At 40.1% G+C, this 23665-nt stretch overlaps 1 protein-coding gene and 1 long non-coding RNA gene across 12 annotated transcripts in view; one reads left to right on the top strand and one right to left on the bottom strand.

The window, feature by feature from the left end:
* The window catches only part of ZNF670 (zinc finger protein 670), a 66078-nt gene that overhangs the window by 10054 nt on the left and 32359 nt on the right, over positions 1–23665 (top strand). For 3 of the 11 annotated variants that reach the window (XR_013529909.1, XR_013529908.1, XM_078357084.1), the window contains exon 2: positions 4515–13661. The exons of the other annotated variants lie outside the window; for them this stretch is intronic. Coding sequence is in view for 1 of the 3 variants with exons in the window: in XM_078357084.1 (XP_078213210.1) it covers positions 13536–13661 (126 nt within the window). In the remaining 2 variants the exon portion in view is untranslated. The remainder of the gene's footprint in view (positions 1–4514; positions 13662–23665) is intronic. 11 annotated transcript variants of the gene reach the window in all.
* Positions 1465–23665, bottom strand: part of LOC144580419 (uncharacterized) — a 65452-nt gene continuing 43251 nt past the window's right edge. Inside the window, exon 2 of the long non-coding RNA XR_013529911.1 lies at positions 1465–23665. This exon is cut by the window's right edge and continues 37511 nt beyond it. This is a non-coding gene — a long non-coding RNA (uncharacterized LOC144580419).

Below are 23665 nucleotides of genomic sequence, written 5' to 3'. Positions count from 1 at the left end.
GTATATACATTTTATTTATGCATTCATCTGTTGATGGACACTTAGGTTGTTTCCAAATTTTGGCTATTGTGAACCAGTGCTACAACAAACATCAGAGTGCAGCCATCTCTTGATATACTGGTTTTCTTTGTTTTGGGTGTATATCCAGCAGGGGGATGCCAAATCATATGGCAGGTATTCTTTTTTTTTTTAGTGTTTTTAGAAACCTTCGAACTGTTCTCCATAGTAGTTGTACTACTATATAGGTTAGTATTCCCACCAACTGTGTACAAGTTTTCTCTTTTCTCCATATCCTTGCCAGCATTTGTTAGTTACTACCTTTTTTTTATCTTCTTTAACTTTCTTGGCACATAAAAGGTGTATGTATTTATGGATTACATGAGAGGTTTTGATACAGGCATGCAAAGTGAAATAAGGACCTCATGGAGACTGGGGTAGTGGGCATTTATCCTTTGAGTTACAATCAAATTACACAATGATGATTGACTGTAGTCATTTTGTGCTATGAAACAGTATATCTTTTTGACTTCTTTCTATTTTTTTGGTAGCCATTAACTATCTCCACCTCTCCTCCAGCTTCCCACTACTTTTCCCCCACCTCCGGTAACCATCTTTCTACTCTCTGTGCCCATGAGTTGAGTTGTTTTGATTTTTATATCCCACAAATAAGTGAGAACATGCAATATTTGTCTTTCTGTGCCTGGCTTATTTGACTTAACATAATGGTCTCCAATTCCGTCCATGTTGCTGCAAATGACTGGATCTCATGCTTCTTATTTTTTATTTGCTAATTAGTACCCTCCTGTGTATATATTACCACATTTTCTCTATACATTCCTTTGTTGATGGACACTTAGGTTTAAGCGTCCCCATCTTAGTTCTTGTAAGCAGCACTGCAGCAAACATGGGAGTGCAGATACCTGTTTGGTATACTAGTTTGCTTTCTTTTGGGTATATGCCCAGCAGGATCATATAGCAGCTCAATTTTTAGTTGAGGAATCTCTAAAATTTTCTCTATAGTGGTTGCACTAATTTACATTCCCACCAACAGTATACAAGAGTTCCTTTTTCTCCACATTCTTGCCAGCATTTGCTTTGCCTGTCTTTTGATTTAAGCCATTTTAACTGGGGTGAGATGATATCTCATTGGCTCATTGTAGTTTTGATTTGCATTTCTTTGATGATCAGTGATGTAAAGCATCTTTTCATGTGCCTGTTTTCCATTTGTATGTCTTGAGAACTGTCTATTCATATCTTTTGCCCATTTTTTTTTTTTTGAGATGGAATCTTATTCTGTCACCTAGGCCGGAGTGCAGTGGTGTGATCTTGGCTCACTGCAACCTCTGCATCTTGGGTTCAAGCGATTCTCCTGCCTTAGCCACCTGAATAGCTGGGATTACAGGTGTGCATCACCCCACCTTGCTAATTTTTGTATTTTTAGTAGATATGGGGTTTCACCATGTTGGCCAGGCTGGTATTGAATTCCTGAGCTCACATGATCCATCCACCTCACCTCCCAAAATGTTGGGATTACAGGTGTCAGCCACCATGCCCAGCCTTGCCCGTATTTTGATCAGATTATTAGAGTTTTTTTCCTATTAGAGTTGTTTCAGCATTTTATATATTGTGGTTATTTATCCCTGGTCAGATGAGTAGTTTGCAAATATTTTCTCCCATTCAAGTGGGTTGTCATTTCACTTTGTTGATTGTATGCTTTGCTGTACTGGAGCTTTTTAACGTGATGTGATCCAATTTGTCCATCTCTGCCTTGGTTACCTGGGCTTTTGGGTTACTACTTGTAAACCCAATGTATCTGAGACAGGTCTTAATCCATTTAGAAATTTTCCTTGCCAAGGTTGCAGGACGTAACGAGGTCCTAATGGCATGGTAGTTGGGGGTATAGCTTACTTTTGTGCATTTTAGGGCGATATAATACATCTTTCAAAACATGCAAGATTTATATTGATATGGAATGGTGGGACAACTCAGTGGGGGCTTCCAGGTCATAGGTAGATTTAAACATTTTCTTATTGGCAATTGGTTGAAAGAGTTACCAACAAAAAGGAATGTCTGGGTAACAAGAAGAGGTTGTGAAAACCAAGATTTTATCATGCAAACGAACCCCCCAGATAGCAGGCTTTAGAGAGAAGAGATTGTAAATATTTATTATTAGAACTTAAGTTTTGTGTTGACGTTAATGCGAGTTGGCTTTTCATGAATTCCAAAAGGGAGGAGGGTATAAAGAAGCTTGTCCAACTCCCTCTTCCCATTGTGGCCTGAAGTAGTTTTTCAGGTTAACTTTGGAATACCCTTAGCTGAAATGAGGGGCCCAATCAAATGGCTGAGGGGCCTTAGAATGTTATTTTTGATTTATATTTTCAAAGCTGTGAGGAGTATGGTAAGTTTGGGGGATGGGCATCCATGACCATGCTCCACTGCAGCCAATTCTGCACCAAACCTCTGGGCTCTGTGCAGGAAAGAATTCTGACTTTATCAACTTTCTGTGCAGTTGTTTTCTAGCTCAGGTGATTATGGGGGCTGTAGGTTTCCTGCAGCTAGGATCCTGGAGGCCTATGGCAAGAGTGGGCCACTCCATTCCTATCTTACCCCTTTCCTGGGAGCCAGTCAGGGCCAGAAATGAGGCCTGGTCCTGTGCGGGGTTTCCACCTTTCTCCCGTTTCAGCCTAGGGTCTGTATCATTTCTCTGTCCACTGTCAGTGCCTGCTTTCCAAAGATCTGTTTGTAGTGTGCTGGTCTACTTGATGGTCTGGTCTGTGAGTCAGAGATCTTCCTGGCTGTGTCTAGTTGGCCATCTTGACTCTCCTCTTTTTTCATGTGATTTTTTTGCCTCAATCTGTTTCACACATACTGCTGTGGACGGCTGTGGGTCCCCCTATTCACCCATTACACTGCTATGGGACTTGAGCTGTCACAAGTTTATTTTTTGATGTTGACAGTGTCCTTTTGTCCCAAGTGGCAGTGCTTCATAAATTTATTACACATTGAGAAAAAAGTGCTGGGTTTTAAAATTGCAGATAAATTCACATTTGCTAGAAAATGCAAATGGAATGTATGGATGAACTGACCCTTCATATATATGTGTTTATTCCTTACAAATACTTAGCCTTATTTATTTCTTTATTTCTATGTGACTATATATACTTTTTACTGATTATTGGTTTTAAGCATTTTTCCAATGTGGTCATTTTCTGTGAAATATGTTTCAATCATTTTCTATGAAAGTGTTTTCAAATGGTTCTCAGTCATTTATTTGTATGTTTATTGCTTTTACCCCTTCCGTTTTAAACATACTCACATGCTATTCCAATTTCATTTATAAAGACTGAAAATATTAATATTTTTTCCAGGTTATTTTTTCATTTCATTCTAGTCTACCATTTGATGGACTCTTCTTAATTTTAGTAGAGTTGAACTTGTCAGTCTTTTTTAGGGGCTTTATTTTATCATATAAGAAAATTTGTTAAGACAGGAGGGCATGTTGTACTCAGAGAGTTAACTCCTTAGGCTTTCTTTCCTCATCACCAGAGACTCCTCTCTTCTGGGGCTGCATTTCAGCAGAGTCTGGCTCTCAAACTTAGAATATGTTTAACCTTCTGAAGGAGGGTTTTCATTTTGAACTGTAGGTGAAACAGGCTCCTTATCTGAGCTATAGCAAATGTTTGTTTTTCATCCCTTGTAATTCCTTTATGGAATGTTGTTGCCATATAACTCCAGTGTTTTTATGCATTTAGTAATTTTAGTTCCTTGTTGGCATCTTTTTATTTTCTTGGTTGAAATGCATAGACCAGCCAGGCATGGTGGCTCATGCCCATAATCTCAGCACTTTGGGAGGCTGTGGCAGGTAGATTACTTGAGCTCAGGAGTTCAAGACCAGCTGGGCAACATGGTGAAACCCTGTCTCTACAAACAAATACAAAATTAGCTGGGCATGGGGGCACACCTGTGGTCCCAGTTGCTTGAGAGGCTGAGGAAGGCAGGAGGATTGTTTGAGCCCAGGAGATGGAGATGGCAGTGAGCCGAGATTGTGCCACTGCACTCCAGCATGGGTGACAGAGTGAGACCCCATCAAAGAAAAAAAAAAGGAAGGGAGGAAGGAAGGAAGGAAGGAAGGGAAGGAGGGAGGGAGGGAAGGAGGGGGAAGGGAGAGGAAGGGAGGAAATGCATAGACTGAGAGAGCCAACAGCCTCATCCCAAATTGCAGAAGTCTGGCTCCCTCTTGTTGCACTGTTGCCTGACCGGGCCCCATTTTTCCTTGGGGCCACAGATGACTCCATTGGACAATGAGTCTCTAATTTCCTGTCCATGCTGTGCCCCTGTCTTCAGGAGGAAAAAGCAGGAAGGCCCCATGGTGTGCAGGAAGGCAACAGTACAAAGTTCTGCCTAAATACAAGCACCTACTGGGTGAGATCAGGTCCCAGCACAGGAAGGAAGCCAAGAACCCGTCATTCTGGCCTCATTGGGCCCCACATTTGATCACATTTCTTGTCACTTAGGGAAGGAGCAGTGGCAAGTGAAGCCCTATCCAGTCAGAAGCTCAACAGCAAGCCAGAGAGGAACGGGTAGCGTTCTGCAATTTGGTGGAGCCTTTGTCTTAAGAGCCCAGTGGTGGCAGAGCTCAGGGTCTTGTCTTCACTGCTCCATGTCCTCTGATGAAGGAGGCTCCAGATGACTCTGCTGCATTTTCTGTTGCTCTGTGACCTGACTGCAGGTACTGCGACATTCTAGAAAAGACGCAGGGACACTCTAGAAGTTGGGAAATGGTGAGTGTGCAGGATGGGTATGCTAACACGGGGAGGGGGCCGATTGGAACTAGGCAGAATTGGCTCAGGCCAGACCGAGCCCTCCATTTGGTCAGCTACAGAGTCCCGTGGTGCAGCTCAGCCCTCCGTGCCTTCCAGTGCAGGGTGAGGCTGTGCCAGTAGCTGGGACCCCAGGCATCCTGTCACTGCTCCAGTAAACTTGGCCTGGCCCAAGGCCCTCTGGGAAGCTCTGTGCTCACAGCCCCATGACGCCCTCAGATTGTGTGGTTATGACGGAAGGGTCATTGGAGGAAAATTTTTACTTGGTATGCAGGGTTTGTGTGGAGGAGCAGTTGTGATCTGTGGGGTCACCTGTTTTTCTCTGACTCTTCAAAATGTATAAAAAACAGAGTCTCAAATCCACCATCTTGTCTCCCCACCCACCTCCTCCTAAGGCTGGCAATAAATTCCCCAAATCCCAGTTTCCTTTTCACGTTCCAAAATGCTGCTTTCCCTCTCCAGTTCACAACAATATTATCAACTCTGTTTCATGTGATATTTTGAATGGATGCTATTTTGTCACTTGTTTCAGTGAGTAACGGATGGCAACTTTTAAGACATTAGATTTTTTTTCTGAATACTTTACATAAAAGAAAAGCAGAGAATAATCTCCTGACCACCGTATAAAAATCTTTTTGCCTCTCCTCCTCTTATTTTACCTAAGCACAGACATTTCATCAGAATGTCTTTGGGTTGAGATTCCCCTATGGAAACTTCAAAGAGTGATGTATCCTCAGCCAACCCTCCTGCCTTTTCCTGGTCCTGGGTTTCAGAATTGTCTGGGACAACCCAGGATGCCCACAGTAGCCTTATGTTGGAGTGTCTGATGAATATCTGCCCTGGGTCATCTTCTTCCAGAGGACAGACTGAGCTATGGGAGTGTAGTTTGTCAGTGGAGCAGCTGTGGTGGTTCTGTGCTGAGGGGAGTCTCCTGATACACCCTTCATCTAAAATGCTAACCTTTTGGGGAATTAAGAGAGGAGGAAAACCCACCCCAGTGAAGTGGTGGAAGAACCTGCAAAGTAAAATATACACTTTGGACACACAGAGGGCACAGTACACTTGGGAGAGTGGTCATTGAGCAATTTTAGTGAGCAAGAGGAGGGTTGCAGGATGTTCCACGTTAGGATGGCCTGACAACATTTGAGCATAACTGTCTTCCAGTCAGTACCACCTCTCCCTGTGCTCTCACCTTAAAAAGGTATGTTCACCGCCAGGCACAGTGCCTCACGCCTGTAATCCCAGCACTTTGGGAGACTGAGGCAGGTGGATCACCTGAAGTTTGGAATTTGAGACCAGCCTGACCAACATGGAAAAACCGTGTCTCTACTAAAAATACAGAATTATCTGGGCGTTGTGGTGCATGCCTGTAATCTCAGCTAATCAGAAGGCTGAGGCAGGAATTAGTCATTTGTGAAAGTTCAGTTGCTTACATTTGTCAGGGTTTATTTCTGGGTTTTCTGTCCTGTTTTATCTTATTCTTTCTCAAATACTGCACTGTCTTGATTACTGTAGTTTTACATTAAGTCTTCATGTCAGGTGGTATCAATTCTGTGACTGTATTGTATTGATGACCATCTGGTCTTTTGCCTTTTTTGTCATGTAGGTGTTAGGCTTTTTTTAATATAACTTGGTAGGATTTTTATTGTGATTATTGAATTTGTTGTTCAAATTGGGTAGAACTGACATCTTAACAATATTGAGGCTTCCTATCCACTTTTTTTTTTTGCTTTCATTAGAAATGTATAGTTTTGTCATATAGTTCTTTTTACTGAGTGCTATATAAGTGCTTTCGTGTTTTTTTAATTTAAATCCAGTTGCTCATTGCTAATATACAAAAAGATAATTGGCTTAATATTAACATCATGTTGTACAACTTTGCTATAATCTCAGTTCAAAGAGATTTTTGTTGGTTCTTTTGGGTAGATAGTCATGTTGTCTGCAAATAAACAACGATCACTTAATCTGCAGAAAGGCAGTTTTGTTTATTCTATCTCAATTTGAATGGCTTCCTCCCTCTGCCCCATTTCTTAACCTTATGGCTTTTCATCAACTATTGATATGATTATGTCATTTTTGTTGTTTATCTTGTTGATGTGGTAAATTGATTTTTGCTTTTTGAATCAGCCATGCTTATCTGTCGTAATTCCTAGTTGGGTGGGGTGTACATTTTTAATACATTTTTATATTGAAAATTTTTGCATCTCTGATTTTTTTTTTTTTAATCTGTTGTTTTCTTTTGTAATATACTCTTTTGTAATATACTTTTGTAGTTTTGGGAGTTAGGGCAGTGTTGTCCTCATAGCATGCATTAGGAAATGTGTACTCTGCTTCTGTCTTCTGGAAAAGCGCATAGAGAATTTGTGTCAGTTCTTCCTCAAATGTTTGACAGAATTCCCCAGTGTGATCATCTGGGTTTTCAGCCTTGTCCTTCCTTTTTTGGACAGTTATTACTTTATTGATCCAATTTAAAAAACACGTATAGGCCTATTCATGTTTGTTTCTCTCTCCTTGTGTGAGTTTTTGGAGGTTTCTTTCAAAGGATCGGTTCATTTTATCGAAGTTACCAAACTAGTGGTCATGGAGTTGCTCATAATCATTTTCTTTTAAACAGCTATAGGATTAGTAGTAATGATGGAACTGTTTCATTTCTGAAGAACATTTTGTGTCTTATGTCTCCCTTTTTTGGTCTGGCTATAGGTTTATCAATTATATTGATGTTTATGAAGAATCAGATTTTGTTATTGTTGATTTTCTATAATTGTTGCTTGTTTGTGCTTGACTTAGGTTTACCTTTCTGGCTTTTTTCTAGTTTCTTAAAATGGAAGATTAGATTATTGCTTTTAGGTCTTTCTTTTCTAGCACATGTCCTTGATACTTTAAATTTCTTCCAGGGCCGGGCGCGGTGGCTCAAGCCTGTAATCCCAGCACTTTGGGAGGCCGAGGCGGGTGGATCACGAGGTCAAGAGATCGAGACCATTCTGGTCAACATGGTGAAACCCCGTCTCTACTAATGATACAAAAAATTAGCTGGGCATGGTGGCACATGCCTGTAATCCCAGCTACTCAGGAGGCTGAGACAGGAGAATTGCCTGAACCCAGGAGGCGGAGGTTGCGGTGAGCCGAGATCGCGCCATTGCACTCCAGCCTGGGTAGGTAATAAGAGCGAAACTCGGTCTCAAAAAAAAAAAAAATTTCTTCCAAGCACCACTTGTACTGCATTTCACAAATTCTCTGAAGACGTACTTCAGTTTCCTTTGAAGTATTTACATTTACCTGGAGACTTATCTTTGACCTATTTGTTATTTAGAACTTTGCAGTTTAATCCTCAAGTATTTGGATGTTTTTCAAGTATATTTCTGTTGTTGATTCCTAGTTTAATTCCAATTATGTTCTTAGGGCATATTTTGTATGTTTACTAGTTTTGTTTTAATTTTTGTGGGTAAATACTAGGTGTATATGTTTATGAGTTACATGAGATACTTTGATATGGGCATGCAATACATAATAATTGTACCAGGGTAAATGGGGTATCCATAACTTTAAACATTTATCTTTTTATAAATGTTTATTTATCGCCGGGCGCGGTGGCTCACGCCTGTAATCCCAGCACTTTGGGAGGCCAAGGTGGGTGGATCACGAGGTCAAGAGATCGAGACCATCCTGGTCAACATGGTGAAACCCCGTCTCTACTAAAAACACAAAAAATTAACTGGGCACAGTGGCGTGTGCCTGTAATCCCAGCTACTTGGGAGGCTGAGGCAGGAGAATTGCCTGAACCCAGGAGGCAGAGGTTGCGGTGAGCGGAGATCGGGCCATTGCACTCCAGCCTGGGTAACAAGAGCGAAACTCCATCTCAAAAAAAAAAAAAAAAAAAAAGTTTATTTATCTAAATGGTTTGTGTTACAAACCATTTATAACCTTTTACTTATTTTAAAATGTACAATTGAGTTATATTTGACTGAAATCACCCTGTTATGCTAGCAAATACAAGGTTTTGTGTCTTTTTTTTTTCTTTTGTGCTCATTAAACATTCCCATATCCCCTCCACCTCCCTCACTACTTTTCCCACCCTTTGATAACCTTCCTTCTGCTATCTCCATGAGTTCAATAATTCAAATTTTAGCTCCCACAAGTAAGTAAGAATATGTGAAGTTTGTCTTTCTCTTCCTGGCTTACTTCATTTAACACAATGACTTCCATTGCATCCATGTTGTTGTACATGAATGGATCTTACTCTCTTTTTTGTGGCTGAATAGTAAATCATTTTGCATATGTGCTATTCATTCATCTGTTGATGGATTCTTTGCTTCCAAATCTTGGCTGTTGTTAATAGTGCTGCAGTAAACATGGGAGTTCAGATGTGTCCTCAACATACTGATTCCTGTTTCGTGGGTATATACCTAGAAGTGGGAATGCTGGTCATGTGATAGCTTTCACTTTTCAAGGAACCTTGAAACTGTTCTCCAGAGTGATTGTACTAATTTCCATTTTCTCCACCACTATAACAGGGTTTCCTTTTCTCCATATCTTCTCCAGCATTTGTTTCCTGGAAAAAAAAAAATGGATAAAAGCCATTTTAATGGAAATGAGATATCTCATTGTGATTTTGATTTGCATTTCTCTGATGATCAGTCATATTGAACACCTTTTCATATACCTGTTTACCATTTGTATGTCTTCTTTAGAGACATTGTTTTGGATCGGATTATTTGCCCATTTTTGGATCAGATAATTAGAATTTTTTCCTATTTGTTTGAAATACTTATATACTCTGTTTATCAATCTCTTGTCAGATGAGTAGTTTGCAAATATTTTCTCCCATTCTGTAGGCTGTCTCTTCACTTTGTTGATTGTTTCCTTTGCTGGGCAGAGGCTTTTTAACTTGATGTGGATCTTATTTGTCCATGTTTGGTTTGGTCTTCTGTGCTCATGGGATATTACTCAAGAAATCTTTGTCCAGTTCAGTGTTTTGAAGTTTCTCCAATGCTTTCTTGTAGTAGTTTCATAGTTTGAGGACTTATATTTAAGTTTTTAATCCATTTTGATTTTATCTGTTGAGAAATAGTGGTCTAGTTTTATTCTTCTACATGTAGCTATCCAGTTTTTCTAGCACCATTTATTGGAGAGACTGTTCTTTTGCCAATGTGTGTTCTTGGTACCTTTGTCAAAAATGATTTCACTGCAGATGTATGGATTTGTTTCTGGGTCCTCCATTGCGTTCCACTGGCCTTACGTATCTGTTTTAATGCTAGTACCTTACTGTGGTTACTATAGCTCTGTAGTATAATTTGAAGTCATGTAATGTAATTCCTCTAGGTTTTTTTCCCCCCACTTAGGATTGTTTTGTCTATTCTGGGTCTTTCAGGAATTCTAAGAATGTCTTTGGCATTTTGGTAGGGATTGCATTGAGTCTGTAGATTGCTTTTGGTAGTATGGACATTTTAACAATATTTAGTATGGACATTTTAACAATATTGATCCTTCTGATCCATGAAGATGGAATTTTTCGTTTTTTAGTGTATTGAATTGCTTTTATCTATTTCAAAACTTTCATTTTAGAGATCTTTTACTTCCTTTAGTTAATTCCCAGATATTTAATTTTTTGTGTGACTATTGTAAATGAGATGACTTTCTTGATTACTTTTTCAGATTGTTCACCGTTTGCATATAAAAATGCTACTAATTTTTGTGTGCTGATATTGTATCCTGCAACTCTACTGACTTTATCGCTTCTAATAGTTTTTTTGGGGTGAGGTCTTTCGATTTTTTTCAAATATAAGATCATATCATCTGCAAACAAGGATAATTTGACTCATTCCTTTCCAATTTGAATGCCTGTTATCTCCTTCTCTTGTCTAATTGCTTTAGCTAAGACTTTCAGTACTACGTTGAATAACCATAGTGACGGTGGGCATCCTTGTCACGTTGCAGATTTTAGAGAAAATGCTTTCAGTTTTTTATCCAGTATGATACTAGCTGTGGGTCTGTCATATATGGCTTTTATTTTATATCAGGAAGGGATGCTGAATTTTATGAAATTTTTTTTCAGCATCAGTTGAAATGATTATATGGTTTTTGTCCTTCATTCAGTTGATATTATGTATCTCATTGATCAGTTTGCATATGTTGAACCATCTTTGCATCACAGGGATAACTCCTACTTGGTCATAATGAATGATCTTTCTAATATATTAGAATTTGACTTGCTAGTATTTTGTTGTAGATTTATTTTATTTTTTTTTAGACAGTCTTGCTCTGTTGCCCAGGCTGGAGTACAAGTGGTATGATCTTGGCTCATTGCAACATTTGCCTCCTGGGTTCAAGCAATTCTCTCACCTCAACCTCCCCGAGAAGCTGAGATTATAGGCATACATCACCATGCCTGGCTGATTTTTGTATTTTTAGCAGAGATGAGGTTTCACTATGTTGGTCAGGCTGGTCTCAAACTCCTGCCTTCAGGTGATCCTCCTGCCTCAGCCTCCCAAATGCTGGGATTACAGGTATGAGCTACCACAACCAGCCTTGACTTTTGCATCAATATTCATCAGTAATACTGGCTTGTCAGTTTCTTTTCCTGATATGTCTTTGTCTGGTTTTGGTATCAGAATAATACCATCCTCATAGAATGAGTTTGGACGTATTCCTTTATAATCTATTTTTCAGAATAGTGTGAGTGAGATTGATATTAATTAGCTCTTTAAATATTTGGTAGAATTCAGCAGTGAAGCCCTCACTTCCTGGCCTTTCTTTACAGGAAGACTTTTTTATCATGGCCTTGGTGTCATGACCTCTTATTTGTTGGTTCAGATTTTAAATTTTTTCTTGATTCCATCTTGATAGATTGTATGTTTCTAGACATTCATTTTTTTAGATTTTTCAATTTATTGGCACATGGTTCTTCATAGTAGAAATTGTGATCCTTTGAATTTCTGTGGTATCAGTTGTAATGTCACCTTTTTCTCCTCTGATTTTATTTACTTATATTTTTTTTTCCTTAGTCTGGCTAAAAGTTTGTCAGTTTTGTTTAACTTTTCAAAAAGCAACTTTTTGCTTCATCTTTTATATTCTTCATTTCAATTTTTTTATGCTCTAATCTTTATTGTTTCTTTCTTTGTACTACTTTTCTACTCATTTTAGATTGGGATTTATCTTCCCTAGTTTTTCTTTTTTTTCTTGAGACAGTTTTGCTCTTGTTGCCCAGGCTGGAGTACAATGATCTGATCTTGGTTCACTGCAATCTCCACCTCCCAGATTGAAGCAATTCTCCTGCCTCAGCCTCCTGAGTAGCTGCCATTGCAGGCATGCACCACCACACCTTGCTAATTTTGTATTTTTAGTAGATACAGGGTTTTACTATGTTGGTCAGGCTGGTCTCAAACTCCTGACCTCAGGTGATCCGCCCACCTCGGCTTCCCAATGTGGTAGGATTACAGACGTGAGCCCCCAGGCCCAGCCTCTTCTCTGGTTATTAAAGATGCATTATTAGGTGGTTTGTTTGAAATTGTTCTTTTTTGATGTAGGTATTTATAGCTATAAACTTCCCTCTTAGTATTGCTTTCACTGGATCCCACAGGTTTTGGTATGTTGTGTTTCCATTATCATTTGTTTTCAGAAGTTTTTAAGTTTCTTTTTAAATTACTTCATTTGGCTCATTCAGGAGAATAATAGTTTCCATGGGTCTGTTTAGTTTACAAAATGTGTCTTGTTAATGATTCCTACTTTTATTCCATTTTGGTCAGAGAAGATGCTTAATAGTATTTCGTGTGTGTGTGTGTGTGTGTGTGTGTGTGTGAATGTTTTAAGACTTTTTTGTGACCTACCAGATGGTCTATCCTTGAGAATGATTCATGTTCTGATGAAAAGAATGTGTATTCTGCAGCTGTTGGACAGAATGTTCTTAAGTATCTATTAGGGTCATTTGGTCTGTAGTGCAGAGCAATTCCAGTATTGTTGATATTTTTTTGGGTGGGGGGTGGTCTGGAAGATCTGTCTAATGCTATAAGTAGGGTGTTGAAGTCTATAGCTTTTATCATTTGGGGTCTGTCTCTATAGCTATAATAATATTTGCCTTGTAAGTCTGAGTACTTCAGTATTAGGTGCATATATATTTAAAATTATTATTTATCTTCTTAATTGACCTATTATGGAGTGACTTGTCTCTTTTTATAGTTTTTGTTTGAAATTTATTTCATCTGATATATGTATAGCTATTCTTTTTTTGGGTTTCTATTGATATAGAATATCTTTTTTTATCCCTTTGTTTTCAGTCTATATGGGTTTTTTATAGGTGAAGTATGTTAGGCAGCTGATCAGTGGGTCTTGTTTTTTTATATCCATTGAAGCATTCAGCATATTTTGATTGGAGAATTTAGTTCAGTTAAATTCAGTGTTGTTCAGTGAAGGTGATTTTTTTGGTGGTATTGTTACAGCCTCAACAATGCATTACAACAAGCAGTCTCATTGTGCGGTATCACAGGAACTTATTTGTCTCATGACCAAGACAATTAAGGAGTGTGTATAGAAAGGGTGAAGTTGGAGTGAAAGTTTAATAAGTGAAAGAAGAAAGCTCTCCACAGCAGAGAAGGGCATCTGAATGGGTTGCCAAATACGAGACTGGTTCCAGAATTTTTCTGGACTGGGAAGGAAAAGGATGTGCTGCCTGTTCTTGAAGAAAGTGTTACTCTGCTTGGCCTGGGACCAGAGGCTGAAGTAATGATTCATAGAGGCTTGGCTTACACAAAGCATGTCCAAAAAAGGAAAGGAAAGTGCCCACCATGTACATGCCCACGAAGGAAGAGACTGTTTCCTGGAAGCCCGCTGGTTATACAAAGGACAAAGGTGTTTCTGTGTTTCTTGTTCCCTTATAAGTGTTGTTATGTTGGTCCTTGTTTCTGTTTGTGCAAGTTTCCTTATCTGTGCCTGCAGATTTTTTTTCAGGCGGCTTCTTTAAAGGAGTTCTACCAAAGACCAGTTTTTAGTTGTCTGCCCAACTAATTTTCCTGTTTTCCTCCTTCAGTATGATTTAATTTCTTTCTTGTTATGTTTTGTGTATCTGTTGTATGTTTTTTGATTCGAGGTTACCAGAAGACTTGCAAGTACTGTCTTGTAACTCATTGTTATTTGAGAGAAGTGTAGTTCAAAGTTCCCTTAACTTTTTACTCTGCTTTTCTCAAACAGGAGTCTGTCACTATTGTCACCACAACTGGGAATGTGCTAGGTCTCACCTGAAGCCAACACATCTCTGAATGTCACCAAAGGCCCGCGGCTTACTACCTGTATATCACTTGTGGTTATTCAGGGCCCAAGGTATCTTAAGTTAGCTAGTGATGGGTCCTCCCAGGACTGGGTTCTTTCTTTCAAGGAACATGGTTACCTTCTGGCCAAGCATGTGTCTAGAAATGTCCTTCAGGAGCTAGGGCCTAAATGGGGGCATCACAACTCTGCCCAGTGCCCTCGCCTAGTGGAGCTGAGCTCTTATCCAAGTTGCAAGACAAACTCTACTTAAGGAGAGTCTTTTTCCCTCTCCTCTCCTCAAGTGGAAGGTGGTTCCCTTGGAGCAATGAGCTGTGCTGTTTGAGGTTGCAGGAGGGGTGGTGCAAGCCCTTAGTTATGCCAGCTGGCATCTCAGTAGCTTGTGTGCCTTTTAAGTCTACCACTTTGAGCCCAACTCAACACCAGGAGTCACCTAGGAGTTGCAGTTCTTGTGGCTTAGACTGCTTTTCAAGTGTATTTAGGGCTGCAGAGCACTGTAGCCCTGGTGTTGATGCCTACTAGAAATCAAATTCCAACCACTGGGATGTGCAAGTCCCCTCTGGTTAGGACTGGTCTAAATGTTTCCTCTGTTGAAGTTAGCTAAGTTCTGCCTGGTGTTGGCAGCACTACATTCCAATGCAAAGTGGCACAATTGCTGTGCTGTGCCTTTCTTTCCCAGTTACACAGATTCTCTGTGCCACGCGGCTGCAGCCAGGTAATCAAGGAAGGTTGATGTTGGCAATTCAAGACGCTTACCTTATATTGTGAGTGCCTTTTTCAGTGGTAGGAAGTTAAAAGCAGGTGTGCTAACCTGAGTTTTTGTTCTTACAAAGTTTCTTTTGGTGTAGATAGTTGTTAAATTTGTTGTGCTTGTGGGCATGGAAGACAGATGGAGCCTTCTATTTGGTCATCTTCCTTCATGCTCCTGTTTACTAGGTTTCATTTCTCAAGGTCTGTTTTATTTCTCAGAATGTGACACATCTTGGTAAATACACCATGTGATCCTGACAAAATGTATATAACTGCTGTTGTTATATTTTACAAATAAAAAATACACATGATTGATGTTGCTCTTGGTTTAAACTATAGTAGTACTAATTTTCTGCCTTCTTGATCTGTCAGTTACATATAGAGGTGTGTTGGTACCTCCACTATAACTGTTGATTTCTCTATTTGTCTTTGCTGTTTTTCAAAGTTTCTGTATCATGTGTTCTAATGTTCTGTCGTAGGTATATACATATTATAGATATAAAAGTTGGTTTAAAAAGTATTTGTCTAGTAAGTCTAATGTCTAAAGTTCTGAGAGATGATTTAACTCATTTTTTTCCCCATTGACATACCATATTTTTCTGTTTTTCTATATTCTTTGTAAGATTTTGTTGTTGGTGAAAAGTTAACATTTAAATATTATAATGAGGTAACTCTAGAAATTGGTTTCTTTCCCTTGTCCAATGTTTGCCATTTTTGTTAAAGGCTGTAGTTACCTGTTTAGGGACTCTTCCAAACTATTTTTGAAGAGACTGTGCTACTTTTTGTATATAGTCACTGAAGTTCCTCTTATTTTAGCTTGTGTATAGCCGGTGCTTTAACAGAGATTTCCTAGAAACGTTGTGAGCTGTAAAGAAACAAAGTCAGTCTTCCATTTTTTTGTATAATTCTATTGCCTGGGTATTTCATTAATTTGTACCTAGGTATTTTAAAACTGTTTCAGCCTTTAACTCTTACTGAAGTAAGCTTCAAGATTATCCAGTGCTGAGGGATAACTAGGGTAAATGGTAGCTAGGAGGCAGGACTAAGTCATAGCTCCCACTCGGATGGAACAGCATGTGGAGTCTCACATTATGAACTTTCGCTCCAAGATCTACCACAGAAGAAAACCAAAAAAATTCCCATCCTTTTGAAGGAAGTGGCTTGCCACTGCAAGGTGCATGAGACAACTAAAAAACTATGAGTGCCCAAAGTGTGAGAGGGAGAATGTCCACCTCTGAACACACATCTTCACAGAGGAACCTGAAAATCCAGATCACAGGAAGATTTAACCTTATCTAGAGCTGAAACAAATTTAGAGAGCCAAGTGAAATACAAAGGTAGAAGAACCAGTGGGAAGGGCCCTGTGGGCACTTGTGGGCCTCAGGAAAGCCATTTCTGACTGTCTCACACAGTCAGAAGGGGTGAGCTGTGAGGGGAATAGGGGAAGGACCACAGGGAGAAGGAAACTTCCATCTGAACTTTATAATAATTTTGACTGAGTGTGAACTTTTCTGGTCAAAATCTGGGGGTTGATGAATGGGAAGTACAGCTATACGGGCACAGAAGTCACAGCAGTTGGGATGGGGGTAGGGCCTAAAAGCCCTGCTTACATTCTCATTGGGGAGGCTTGTAGCCTGGGGCAAGATATATTGGCCTGAATACCACACCACCATCTCCCACAGCAGTCTCACCAAGCTTCTCCCAAGGAGAGTCTGAGCTCAGACACGCCTAACATTGTCCCCACCTGATGGTTCTTCTCTACTCACCTTGGTAACCAAAGACAAAAGACATAACTTTGGGGGAATTCTGTGATCCCAGCCATCACATGAGAAATACTTATTCAGGTGTTCTTGCTGAATGCACACCTGTCTTGAAAGCATCACCTCCTAGCTGCAGACCAACCAATGTAAGCCATTACAGCAATGCATAATAGAACCACCCTGCTTCAAGAAAGAAGCAAACAGCAGCTAATTCCACCACCTGTAACATCCTGGCTAATCAGAGGTTCTGAGTCTGTCCACATGACAAGTTTATTGCTAGCATAATTAGCATTTAAGAAAATGCACACACACACAAAAATTGCAACCAAGGACCCTCACAGACTCCACCTATCTCCCCTGCTACATCCAATGGAGCAGGTACTGGTATCCAGGCTGAGAGACCTGAAGATAGATCACAGCACAGGAGTCTTTGCAGACACTGTCTAGTACTAGCCCAGAGTTCAGCACTGCCACTGGGTGGCTAGACCTAGAAGAGCAATAACAATCTCTACCTTCTGGGTTTCAGGAAGCCCCATCCCTGGGTAAAAGGGGAGGGCTCCACATCAAGGCATTACCCTGTGGGACAAAAGAACCTGAACAGCAGTCATTGAGCCTTAGATCTTTTCTCTGACATAGCCTACCCAAATGAGAAGGAACCAGAAAAACAATTCTGGTAATAGGACAAAGTTCTTTTAACACCCTCAAAAATTACACTAGTTCCCCAGCAGTGGATGCAAACTAAGAATAAACCTCTGAATTGCCAGGAAAATAATTTAGAAGGTCGATTGTTAAGCTACTTATGGAGGTACCAGAGAACGGTGGAAACCAATTTAAAGGAATTTTTTAAAAATACAGGATAGGAACGAAAAAATCTCCAAACACATAGCATCAGTAAAAAACAATTACAACTTCTGAAAATAAATGACGCACTTAGAGAACTGCAAAGTACACTGGAGAGTTTCAACAATTGAAGTGAACGAGTAGAAGAAAGACAATGAAAAAAGAACAAAGCCTTCAAACCTAGCAGTAAATTGGTGTTCCTCTGGAAGAAGAATAAACTAAAATTTTGGAATTCTTAGAGGAAATAATTGAGGAGAACTTTCCTGGCCTTGCTAGAGACCTAGACATCCAAATACAAGAAGCTCACAAAACACTTGGAAAATTCATCACAAAAAGATAATTCATACTCATCAGGTTATCTAAAGCCAAGATGAAGGAAAGAATCTGAAGAGCTGTGAAGCAAAACTGTCAGGTAACCTGGAAAGGAAAACCTATCAAATTAACAGCAGATTTTTCAGCAGAAAAGCTACAAGGTAGAAGAAATTGGAGTTCTAGTTTTAGCCTCCTTAAACAATATAACTGTTAGCCAAAAATTTTGTATCCAGTGAAACTAAGCTTCATAAATGAAGGAAAGATAAAATTATTTTCAGATAAGCAAATACTGAGACTTCACTACTATGAAACAAGCACTACAAGAATTGCTCAAAGGAGAGCTAAATCATGAAACAAAACTTCAAGACACACCAAAATGAACCCCTTAAGGCCTAAATCTCACGTGATCTACAAAACAATAACACAATGGGAAAAAAAAAAGGTATTTTCTGACAAGATGGCCAAATAGGAACAGCTTTGGTCTGCAGCTCCCAGCGAGAGCAACACAGCAGGCATGTGATTTCCGCATTTCCAACTAAGGTACCTGGTTCATCTCACTGGGATTGGTTAGACAGTGGGTGCAGCCCAAGGAGGGCGGGCTGAAGCAGGAGGGTGAGGCAATGCCTCACCCAGGAAGTGCAAGGGACTGAGGAACTCCCTCTCCTAGCCAAGGGAAGCAACTGGGGACTGTTCCTGGCACTCCAGCCCAGATACTGTGCTGTTTATGATCTTCACAACCCACAGACCAGGCGATTTCCTCTGGTGCATAAACACTGGGGCCCTAGGTTTCCAGCACAAAATTGGGTGGCCATTTGGGAAGACACCAACCTAGCCTCAGCAGCAGATTTTTTTTAATACCCCAGTGGTGCCTAAAATGCCAATGGGACAGAACTGTTCACTCCCATGAAAAAGGGGGTTGAAGCTAGGAAGCCAAGTGATCTGGCTTGACGGGTCCCACCCCCATGAACACTAGCAAGCTATGATGCACTGGCTAGAAATTCTTGCAGCCAGCACAGCAGTCTGAGCTCAACCTGGGAGGAGGAGCATCTGCCATTGCTGAGGCTCGAGTAGGCAGTTTTAACCTTGCCTGTGTAAACAAAGTCGCCCGGAAACTTGAACTGGGCAGAACCCCTGCAGCTTAGCAATGCGTCTGCAGGCAGACTGTGTAACTAGACTCCCTCCTCGCTGGGCAGGACTTCTCTGAAAAAAGGCAGCAGCCCATCAAGGACTTATAAAGCCCTCACCATCCTGGGACAGAGCACCTGGAAAAAGGGGCAATTGTAGGTACAGCTTCAGCAGACTTAAATGTTTCTGCCTGGCAGCTCTAAAGAGAGCATTGGATCTCCTAGCACAGTGTTTGAGCTCTGATAAAAGACTGCCTTCTCAAGTGGCTCCCTGACCCTTGTGTTTCCTGACTGGGAGACAACTCCCAGCAGGGGCTGAGAGACACCTCATACAGGAGAGCTCTGGCTGGCATCTGGCAGGTACCCTTCTGGGACGAAGCTCCAAGAGAAAGAAACAAGCAACAATCTTAGCCCCTGCTGGTGACCGAGCAAGCAGGGTCTGGAGTGGACCACGAGCAAACTCAAGCAGACCTGCAGCAGAGGCACCTATTAGAAGGAAAACTAACAAACAGAAGTAGCATCAACATCAACAGAAAGACTGTCCACTCAGAGACCCCATCTAAAGGTTACCAACTTCAAAGACCAAAAGTAGGTAAATCCACAAAGATGAGAAGAAACCAGTGCAAAAAGGCTGAAAATTCCAAAAACCAGAACACCTCCTCTCTGCCAAGGGATCACAACTCACCAGCAAGGGAACAAAACTGCACAGAAAATGAGTTTGATGAATTGACAGGCAGGCTTCAAAAGGTGGGTAATAAGAAACTTCTCCAAGTGAAAGGAGCATGTACTAACCCAGTGCAAGGAAGCTAACAACCTGCAAAAAAAAAGTTTGATGAAATGCTAACTAGAATAACCAGTTTAGAAAAGAACATAAACGACCTGATGGAGCTGAAAAATACAGCATGGGAACTTGATGAAGCATACACAAGTTTCAATAGCTGAATCAAAAGAAAGGATATCAGAGATTCAGAGATCAACTCAATGAAATAAAGCTAGAAGACAAGATTAAAGAGTAAAAAGAAATGAACAAAGCCTCCAAAAAACCTGGGATTACATGTAAAAACAGAATCTAAGTTTGATTGGCATACCTGAAAATGTTGGGGAGAATGAAACCAAGTTAGAAAACACTCTTTAGGGGCCGGGCACGTTGGCTCATGTCTGTAATCCCAGCACTTTGGGAGGCCGAGGTGGGTGGATCACGAGGTCAAGAGATCGAGACCATCCTGGTCAACATGGTGAAACCCCGTCTCTACTAAAAATACAAAAAATTATCTGGGCATGGTGGTGTGTGCCTGTAATCCCAGCTACTCAGGAAACTGAGGCAGGAGAATTGCCTGAACCCAGGAGGCAGAGGTTGCAGTGAGCCGAGATCGTTCCATTGCACTCCAGCCTGGGTAACGAGTGAAACTCCATCTCAAAAAAGAGAGTAATTCACGCAGAGTGTGAGAGACCAGAATTTTGTTTTATTTTATTTTATTTATTTCATTGAGGCAGTCTTGCTCTGTCACCCAGGCTGGAGTGCAGTGGCGCCATCTCGGCTCACTGTAGCCTCCACCTCCTGGGTTCAAGCAGTTATCCTGCCTCAGCCTCCCGAGTAGCTGGGATTACAGTCACGCACCACCATGCCCAGCTAATTTCTTGTATTTTTAGTAGAGACAGGTTTCACAATGTTGACCAGGATGGTCTTGATCTCTTGACCTTGTGATCCACCCACCTCGGCTTCCCAAAGTACTGGGATTAGAGGCACGAGCCACCACACCTGGCCTAAAAAAACACTCTTTAGGATATTATCCAGGAGAACTTCCCCAACCTAGCAAGGCAGGCCAACATTTAAATTCAAGAAATAAGTAGAACACCACAAAGATAATCCTCGAGAAGAGCAACCCCTGTCTGATTCACAAGGGTTGAAATGAAGGAAAAAATACTAAGGGCAGCCAGAGAGAAAGTTCAGGTTACCCACAAAGGGAAGCCTCTCAGACTCACAGCAGATCTCTTGGCAGAAACTGTACAAGCCAGAAGAGAGTCGGGGCCAATAGTCAACATTCTTAAAGAATTTTCAACCCAGAGATTTATATACAGATAAACTAAGTTTCATAAGCAAAGGAGAAAATCCTTTAAGGACAAGCAACTGCTGAAAGGTTTTCTCACCACCAGCCTGCCTTATAAGAGCTCCTGAAGGAAGCACTAAACATAGAAAAGTACAATCAAATTATAAATACTATCAACACTGAAAAAACTGCATCGACTAACCGGCAAAACAATGAGCTAGCATCATAATGGCAGGATCAAATTCACACATAAAAATATTAACCTTAAAAGTAAATGGGCTGAATGCCCCAATTAAAAGACACAGACTGGCAAGCTGGATAAAGAGTTAAAACGCATCAGTGTGCTGTATTCAGGAGAACCATCTACAGAACCTTATAGACATCTACAGAACTCTCCATCACAAATCCACACAATATACATTCTTTTCAGCATCACATCGCACTTATTGTAAAACTGAGCACATAATTGGAAGTAAATCACTCCTGAGTAAATGCAAAAGAATAGAAATCTTAACAGTCTCTCAAACCACAGTGCAATCAAATTAGAACTCAAGATTAAGAAACTCACTCAAAACCGCACAACTACATGGAAACTGAACAACCTGCTCCTGAATGACTACTGGATAATGAATTGAAGGCAGAAATAAAGATGTTCTTTGAAACCAATGAGAACGAAGACACAAAGTACCAGAATCTCTGGGACACATTTAAAGCAGTGTGCAGAGGGAAATTTTTAGCACTAAATGCCCACAAGAGAAAGGAGGAAAGATCTAAAATTGACATTCTAATTTCACAGTTAAAAGAACTAGAGGAGCAAGGACTAACAAATTCAAAAGCTATCAGAAGACAATAAATAAGATCAGAGCAGAAATTAAGGAGATTGAGACATGAAAAACCTTTCAAAAAAAAATCAGTGAATGCAGGATTTTTGAACAGATTAATGAAATGGATAGACCACTAGCTAGACTAATAAATAAGTAAAGAGAGAAGACTCAAATAGATGTAATAAAAAATAAAGAGGATATTACTACCAATCTCATACTACAAACTATCATCAGAGAATACATAAACACCTTTCTGCAAATAAATCAGAAAGTCTAAAAGAAATGGAAAATTCCTGGACACTTGCACCCTCCAAAGACTAAACCAAGAAGTTGAATCCCCAAATACACGAATAACAAGGTCTGAAATTGAGTCAGCAGTCAATAGCCTGCAAACCCAAAAAAGTCCAGGACTAGATGGGTTCATAGCAGAATTCTACCAGAGGTACAAAGAGGACCTGGTACCATTCTTTCTGAGACTCTTCCAAATAAAAGAGGGAATCATCTCTAAGTCATTTTAGGAGACCAACATCATCCTGATACTAAAACCTGTCAGAGCCACAACTAAAAAATAAAATTCAGGCCAATATCCATGATGATCATTGATGTAAAAATCCTCAATAAAATACTGGCAAACCAAATCCAACACCACATCAAAAAGCTTATCCATCACAATCAAGTTGTCTTTACCCCTGGGATACAAGCCAGGTTCAGGATACTCAAATCAATAAACATAATCCATCACATATACAGAAACAAAGACAAAAACTACAGGATTATTTCAATAGATGCAGAGAAGGCCTTCAACAAAATTCAGCAGCCCTTTATGCTAAAAAATAAACTAGGTTATCAGTTTATATCTCAAAATAATAAAAACTATGACAAACCCACAGCCAGTATCATACTGAAGGGGCAAAAACTGGAAGCATTCCTTTTGAAAACTGGCACAAGGATGCCCTCTCTCACCACTCCTATTCAACATAGTATTGGAAGATCTGGCCAGGGCAATCAGGCAAGAAAAGGAAACAAAAGATATTCAATTAGGAAGAGAGAAAGTTAAATTGTCTGTATTTGCAGATGACATAATTGTATATTTAGAAGACCCCATTGTCTCAGCCCATAATCTTTTTAACCTGATAAGCAACTTAAGCAAAGTCTCAGGATACCTAATCAATGTGCAGAAATTACAAGCATTTTCATACACCAATAACAAACAGCCAAATCATGAGTGAACTTCAATTCACAATTGCTACAAAGAGAATAAAATACCTAGCAATACAACTAACAAGGGATGTGAAGGACCTCTTCAAGGAGAACTACAAACCACTGCTCAAAGAAATAAGAGAGGACACAAATGGAAAATATTTCATGCTCATGATTACAAAGAATCAGCATCATGAAACTGGCCATACTGCCCAAAGTAATTTTTAGATTCAATGCTATCCCCTTCAAGCTACCATTGACTTTCTTCACAGAATTGAAAAAAAAAACCATCTTAAATTTTGCATGGAACCAAAAAAGAGCTCACATAGCAAAGACAATCATAAGCAAGGGGAAAAAGAAAAATTAAAGCTGGAGGCACCATGCTATCTGCCTTCAAACTATACTACAAGGCTACTATAATCAAAACAGCATGATACTGGCACCAAAACAGAGATATACTGATGAAACAGAAGAGAGGCCTCAAAAATACTGTCATATATCTACAACCATCTGATTATTGACAGACCTGACAAAAATAACAGTGGGGTAAAGGATTCCCTAAATGTTATTGGGAAAACTGGCTAGCCATATGGAGAAAACTGTAACTAGACCCCTTCATTACACCTTATACAAAAATTTACTCCAGATGGATTAAAGATTTAAACAAAAGACCTAACACCATAAAAACCCTGGAAGAAAACCTAGGCAGTATCATTCAGGACATAGGCATGG

The sequence above is a fragment of the Callithrix jacchus genome, chromosome 19, assembly GCF_049354715.1.
Source record: "Callithrix jacchus isolate 240 chromosome 19, calJac240_pri, whole genome shotgun sequence".
NCBI classification, from domain to species: domain Eukaryota; kingdom Metazoa; phylum Chordata; class Mammalia; order Primates; family Cebidae; genus Callithrix; species Callithrix jacchus.
Note: the sequence above shows the minus strand (reverse complement) of the source record. Positions and strands in the feature narration are given on the sequence as shown.